Below are 7,812 nucleotides of genomic sequence, written 5' to 3'. Positions count from 1 at the left end.
AAATTATATTTTTTTCAGTATAATATATTCTTTAAAAATTGACTTTTATTTATCTGTGTGATAAAGGAGGGTGGAAAATTAAAATTTGCTGATAATTGAATCTTTTTTGTTTATGTTGTTTTGATATGGGATCTCACTAAGTTGACTAGGCTGGTCATGAATTCCTGGGCTCAAGTGAATGTGCTTCCTCAGCCTCCCCAACAGCATGGTGCATATCACCATTCCTGGACATTTTATCTCTATTTAAAATGTGGCACACACATTACAAATTACCAACAAAACAAAAAAAAAAAAACCCAGACAAAAACAAAAAATTACCTAAAATTTTTTAAGGAGAGTTGTGAATTGAAAAATCTTTTACTCCCTTTGTCATATTCCCCAGTAGAGGTATAGATGCATAGAAAGTAGGAAGAAAAATCGGAAATATAAAAACCTCAGTGTAGCTTTTAAAAAGATTTAATTTTATAATTCATGCACAATATTTCAAGATGTTATTACAGATATCTACAATTTGAAAACTTTTATATGCTAATGAACAGGTATCAAGAACTGTGAAGGGTCCAAAATTTTACCCTACTTACAAGTTAATAAATTATGGAACTGTTTCATGTCTGCTGGTAAAAGACATAAGACTCCTGGCATTAGAAACAAAGCACAGTTTATTAATCATAACAGTAGTACCCAGAGTATCAATATTTTTTTTAGTGCTTATTTTTTAGTTGTAGTTGGACACGATACCTTAATTTTATATGTGGTGCTAAGGATCAAACCCAGGGTCTATCACTGAGCTACAGCCCCAGCCCAGCATTTTAAATGTATTTATTTTTGCATTGATTTCCTGAGTTCTATTACCATACAGCAATGTGAAAAGGGCCAGATGCCACCAGCACACTCTGGGCTATTTAAAGAGAAAGAACTTGGAACTTAAGGAGCTCAAATCTTTTATAATAGATAGTAAACATGCCTACTCTTTGCTCCAGAGGAATATAATATCTCTGAGTTTCATGGGGCAGTCAGTGCCTCATAGCAGTAAGATTCAAAACATACAGGGGAAATGTCTACTACTAATGGGTTTGAGCTAACATTTTTGCTTAATAAATATTTTACATATAATGTAAATTAGTGATATAAGTAAGACCAGCTGACAAAATTTTTAAAATACTAGAGAACAAGGTTTAAATATTGTTTTTGAAGTACCTAATAATGTACAGCTTAAAACATTTTCAAAATTTGTATATTACTAAAAATAAAGTATGTTAAGGACTTTTATTTAGGATCACTTTGCTACTATTACGCTATGTTACATATACCATCTTTCCTTTTTAAAAATCCATACAGGGAGATTTTAATTGAATCAGGTCATGAAAAAGGCTGATTTCTTTTTGAAGTTAAAAAAAAAAAGTTCATTTTTTACACCAAACCAAAGTGAACCATTCTGAGAGAACCACCATCTCCAATGTCCTGCAAGTAAATAGATAAACATAATTAAAATAAAATCATGTTTAAGCAGAGCAAAAATGTTGACTTAATATTTAAATCTTTACTATTTTAAGTATTTAAAAACAGTGAAATAAAATTCTTTAAAATGTATTTTACATATGTAGACACAAGATCTTTATTTATCTTATTCAATTATTAAAACTCATAGTTTTCAAGAAGTATATGAAGTATAAAAAGGCAAAGAAGGAAGGTCAAGATGATAATTGAAATTTGAAAGCATTTGAAGACTCCTACAACAAAAAATTGTAAACTGCAGTTTATTGTGATTCTGCCTATTTGATTTTAAAATACTGTGTGTTCTAAAAGTTCTAAATACAATACAATGCATTTCTTAAATCTGATTTTTTTTAACTGAATATTTGACCAGTGACTCCTGAGGTAAGGAATCAAATAGAAAAGATTATATAATTTCATAAGCTTTTTACAACATGTTATAAAAGTAAAAAGAAATATTAACAAGAACTTCATTCCTTTCCCATTTGTTATTCTTTCCATGATTCATACCTCTCCTATACCGATATCAACAACATTGGGTACAGAAAAGCAAGATTTTATGATGGGATTCTGAAACTAGAGTATGTTTGAAGGCAAGACTAAAGAAGAGTAATTCCAGGCACTGGGGCTGTAGCTCAGTGGCAGAGCGCTTGCCTACCATGTGTGGGGCTCTGGGTTAGATCCTCAGCACCACATAAAAATAAACAAAATAAAGGCATTCTGTCCATCTATAGCTACCAATAAATAAATAAACCAGAGTGATTCCATTTGAAAAATCACACATTAGGAGTTTTTGAAAATTTGAAGGTAGCCTACTTGCAGTTGAAATGATAAGGTGAAAGGTGAAGAGAGTAGGGATAACAGCCGGCACTGATACTAATGATACAGCTGGTTACCAGTGATGACTTCTGCTTCTTCACATATTGAACACACAAGCATATAAATCAGAGTTTAAAAAAGGATAACATAGATTTCTCCTGTGGGGGAGAAGGGGGTTATAACTGGTATTCTGGTATCCCAAGAAGTGAGGATGTTCTTTCTTTTCTATGTGTCATAGATTTCCTTTGTTCTCCTCCTCCTTTATCTCTCTCCTTCCTGCATAGGTGACTAGGCCCAGAAGATGCTTGGTTGGAGGGCTAAAAGGTGTGAAGCAGATGGGTAGAGGGGCTTCCTGGAGGGGCCAAGGTGGCGTGATCTGGGCAGGAAAGGGGCATAATTAATAACTCCTATAGGGAGGGACAATCCTGGGACAGTTGCCTTAGCAATAGGTTGGAGCTGGGGCAGGTTATCTTGATAAGGGTGAAGGAAGGGCTCTGAAGGTATTAGCATTTCAACCCCTCTCCAACTTCCCAGACTCACTCAAATTGGCCTCCTTGATTTGACCTGACTCAATTTTCCTACCTATACTGACTGCTTGTCTAATTTATTACCATGTGCTAATATGAGATTTTTTCCCAAAAGTATCAGTGAAAATAACTTATCTAAAAATATTTTTTTTTTTGTTATTGTGTTGGGATATTTAAAATAATATAGGGCTTGGGTGTAGCCCAGTATTAGAGTGCATGCCTAACATCCATAGGTTACATCCCAAGCACCGTTAAAAAAAAAAAAAAAATTTCCTTAAGTATTAAAGTTCTTTTTACTAAGAAGTCTTTCATAAAGTCTGCATTCATACTGTTTTACATAGTCACAGCTCAAGGAAAATGGGTATGAAGTGGAAGGTAAGGAAGGGGTGTGTGTGTGTGTGTGGAGGGTGCATGTGCCAGCTCTCTAGCTGCTAAGGTACACACACACCAAAAAAAAAAAAAAAAAAAAAAAAAAAACCTGGAAAAACAGGTAACAAGAAGAATGAGTAATTTAATACTGCCCCAGGCTTGTGTGTGTGTGCTGGCAAGTTCAGCGGTTTTAGGTAGCTTTCAATTTAAAAACAAAACAAAACATTAAAAGCACTGTCATTTTAAAGAGAAGCTCCAACTCTTGGCCTACAAACCGCCCTACCAAAGTCTAATTTCTACACCATTAGAATGGTCATTGAGGAGCCTGTAGTTGGTCTTTTTTATCAACTGGCGGAGATTCTAGGTAAATTATTTTATTTTCCTATACTGCAAGTATAGGAAATAAATACTTGCAGCTGAAAGGCCAGGTTTCACATGAAGCGTCATGTGGTTTAGCTATTTTTTCCTCCTTTCTTCCCTGCTACCTTCTTTCCTTCTGTTTTCCCTCACTCTTTCCTTCCCTCCCTCTCCCACTTTCTTCCCTTCTTTCTTTCTAGTGATCTCAGGAATTTTTTTAAAAAGCCATAAAGGTTTCCTTTGAAGAATTTCCTTTAAAATCCATTGCAAAGACTTCAGGGCATTTCTAAGGTTTCCATGATAAGTTACACAATGCTAAATAACCTTGACTTGTACTCTATTTACCTTAGAGGGATATTCTGAAGATTAATGAAATAAAGTTTTACATTCAGTTGTTTCATAATCATTAAAGCATACTCATTTAAATAAAATTTGTAAAACAGAAAAGTACAAAAATTTACCCAGTCTCACCAATCACATAAAATATGGTGAACATTATTTCCTTCCAGTTATCTTTTTTCCACAATTTATTTACTTATTTTAAGCCCAGGTAAAATTATATATATAAAATTCCACATTTTTTATTTTCTTACTTTTGGCTTCTCTTTGAACACTTTTCAGTGCTCCCACAGTCTTTGTTTCTAATTTTATTCCATCAAACATTACAACTTATATAAATTCCAAAAAATGAAATTATTAATGTGCAATTGCTTTTTTAAATAAAAAACCTTATGATGGATATTCTTAGACATTAGTTATTTTCTGGATTTAGGATTATTTCCTTCTTACAGAACTATAGAAATACAGTTATGAAATTTTATCCCTTGAAAAACAGTGTAGAATTGGTAGTTTCGCTTTCTTTCTTTCATAGTTTGGGAAAAGATGATTTTATTTGGTAACAGGAAGTTGTAGTTCCAAACGAGGTTGATCTTCATTTTATTATGTGTTGAAATTATGCTCACCCTTGACTGAAGGAAGGTACATGTTAATTCCTGTAGTAATTTACACAACAAAAGGGTTTTCCCTAGTTCCTCATTTGACTTCTACACATAGTTAAGTGCATTTTCTGAGCCACACCTTACTGCTGTTACCTAATGTTGGGTGATACCAGGTCACTTTCTTTTAAATGTATATAGACTTTCATAAGCAAACTTAAGACATGTTAAGGTTTGCTTTGCTAAAAACTGGATTTTGACCTGTTGCTCACTTAATACAGATTTTTTTTCTTTGATATAAGTGATCATGCCTTTGTTCTGTATTAGGTTTCCTACTAATGGTTTCTCCTAAAGTTTCTGATATAACAATAATTAAATTCCAGACGGTGAATTTTAGAGATAGAAGAAACTTGAAAACTCCTAATCTGAAATCCTTTCATCTTATAGATGAGCAAACGGATGCTCATGTAGGTGAAGTGCTTTGTCAATTCACTTATTTAGTGACAAAGCTGGAATTAGAATTTAGTTCTTATTTCTCTGGAATGCTTTTTCCACTGCAGTTTTTTTCTTTTCAACATACTAACAAATAACATGTTTTGTAGGCTGCTTTATGATTAGTGTTAGGTCGGTGGAGGTGGCTGAGGAACAAAGCACTAAGCAACCGGAGCGGGAAAGAACCACCAATCAGGCGCCAACGGAACCGCCTGTCAATCAGTGGGGTCTTCTGACAATCCTGGATCTTAGCCAACTAACCCCAGTAGGACAAGGGACTCTGAAAATCCCTTTTTCCTGCCCCAAGCCCTCCATTCCTGTCCTAAGCCCAATAAAAATTCCAGTCTGGTGGAGCCACTGCTCTTCTCCCAGATCTGCCCTGTTGGTCTGGAGGGTCTGGCCTGGGAGTGAAATCTCAACAAGCCTTGTTCAGCAGCCTTTTTAATCTGCCTCCTTTTGGTCACCGCTGCCTGACCTTACAATTAGGTCCTCTCATTCCCTGGTTTTGTCATTTAAGGCCCTGGCTTATATTCGTGCCAGTAGCCCATCATATGGCAACAGATGCTTTCCTGAGTAAATTGACCAGGAATTCAAGTTTCACTATTAAACATTAACTCTGCATCATGCATATTTGATATTATAATGAGATTTCTTTTTAGTTAACATCGTAGAGTTTTGGTACTTAATGTTGTTTCTAGGAAATGCAGTCTCACACTGACTACTGTCTAGCATTTGCTAGGTTGGTTTGAGATTTCAGGTACTTACAAGAGACAGGTTAACAGATAAGCTAACTAACTTCCTAACTCCTTTTGTGGTAAGTAAACTATCAAAAATGTATTTAGAACATGTCATTTCATCTTTCCACAGAAATACCTTCACTGGATTATGATTTAATATAATACGTTAAGCTTATGTAGATGAGGTATCATAAGAAACATCTTTGTGAATAGGAATTGTCTTTTTGGAAGCTATACAAAAACCTGTTTAGTTTTTCAGTTTTCTGATGTAAGCAGTCTTGAGTATGAGTGTCCTAGAAAAACATTTCCTCAAATTTATTATTTGAATAACTTTAAAAAATTAAGTCAAAAAGAACAATTATAGCAAATCATGTTTTGGAGTTTATAAAATGCTTTGCCATTACCTAATTTGACATAACAAGCATGTAGTATTATTTTTAAAAATTATACTCAGATTACAAACAGGCATGGAGGTGCATGGCAGTGAGGAAATAGCAAACAAAACTGAAACTGAGAGAGTTTGCATATAAATCCTCCATTCTGTTATATCATGATGCCTTCCAAAGTAAACCTATTTCCCTTTTTTGCTTTCCCTCCTCAAATTCAGAGTTAAACTCAGTTTTTTGAATTTATTTTTTATTTGTAGTTGGACCCAACACCTTTATTTTTATGTGGTGCTGAGAATTGAACCCAGGGCCCTGCACATGCTAGGTGAGCGCTCTACCGCTGAGCCACAACCCCAGCCCCTAAACTCAGTTTTAATTTGTATCTAATATCTTACTAGAGCTATCTCTTATTCTGTATCTTGTAATTTATTTTTGCTTTATGAATAATTTATTTTTGATATTATATATAACACAATTATGAATTGCCCCAACATTTTTGGGGAGGAGATAGGACATAAATACTAGGATAAATTCAGTATTTATGAAGAATGATCATTATATTATGGCTGTGTTAAAATATTTTTTACCTAGCGGTTCATCCAAGTCACCCATTTAAGGGAGTATGTTGATTTTTTTTTGTGTGTGTATGTGTGTGGTGCTAGGGATTAGAACCTAGGGCCTTGTGCATGCAAGGCAAACACTCTACCAAACAAGCTATGTGTATGTTATCATATTTTAACATATTAAAAAATAATCCTTTGGAGCAAAGAATAAGCATAAACATAATGTATCATTTACTATTTTTCAACCAATGCTTGAAGCTACTGTCCTATAAGTAATTTAATTAATTTATGATAGAAGAATGTTGAAAAATCACTACTTTGTCAATCACTTTAGAAGTTACACACTTCAGCTTCAGGAGATCTTTATTAATATAGTTGTCAGTATGTAAATATTGGGGGTTGGGGGGTATGTGTGTTCACATACCTCCTATCTTATCTGCACCATTCCCCTTGGGCTAGGCCTAACTCTCCTGCTAAGAGTAAGAATATCAGGAGCAACAGAAATAGTAGATTGCTATGTCTGCCATAATTTCCCATTAAAAGAATGAGTTTCTGCCATTTCCAAGTCTAAGATTCCTTTTAAACAGTATGAAAATGAGTAGTACAAGCAAAATAAAGGGGAAGGCTATAGGTGAGTTTTATGTTATAGTCTCGCTTTCAATATTTCCATTGTGTGACTTCAAGAGGTAATTTATATAAGGGGTTTCTACATAACATGAGTAGGGGTTGTTCTAGACAAGACTTAACCAAGGTGATTGTGCCATCCCGTGCCCAAGGAAACATTTGGCAATGGCTAGAGTTATTTGGTCATCATAATTTGGTTGGGAACACTCCTAGCATCCAGTAGGGATTGCTGCTAAATATTCTACAATACAGAGGATGACCCCAACAACAAAAGGATTATTTGGCCCCAAATGTCACAAGTGCTAAGGATGAGAAACCTTGGTCTAGAGCCAGATTATTTAAATCTGAATTCCAGCTTCTTCCTTTCAAGCTGTGTGACTATGGTTAAATTATTTAATTTTCATGTCTAAATTTCATTGTTTGTATGGGGCTAATAGCAGTATCCTTCTAGGGGTTTGCTGAATTAAAACATTTAAGATATTGAGACAAGTACCAGTTATTTAATAAGT

At 34.4% G+C, this 7,812-nt stretch overlaps 1 protein-coding gene across 1 annotated transcript in view; it reads right to left on the bottom strand.

Annotated features, from left to right (window-relative positions):
• Positions 1–469: 469 nt before the first annotated feature.
• The window catches only part of WDPCP (WD repeat containing planar cell polarity effector), a 371,882-nt gene continuing 364,539 nt past the window's right edge, over positions 470–7,812 (bottom strand). Inside the window, exon 19 of the mRNA XM_081264390.1 lies at positions 470–1,461. Coding sequence (XP_081120516.1) covers positions 1,411–1,461 — 51 coding nt within the window. The 3' untranslated portion in view covers positions 470–1,410. The remainder of the gene's footprint in view (positions 1,462–7,812) is intronic.

Source organism: Spermophilus citellus (assembly GCF_964194105.1).
Source record: "Spermophilus citellus genome assembly, chromosome: 13".
Classification (NCBI taxonomy): Eukaryota; Metazoa; Chordata; class Mammalia; order Rodentia; family Sciuridae; genus Spermophilus; species Spermophilus citellus.
Note: the sequence above shows the minus strand (reverse complement) of the source record. Positions and strands in the feature narration are given on the sequence as shown.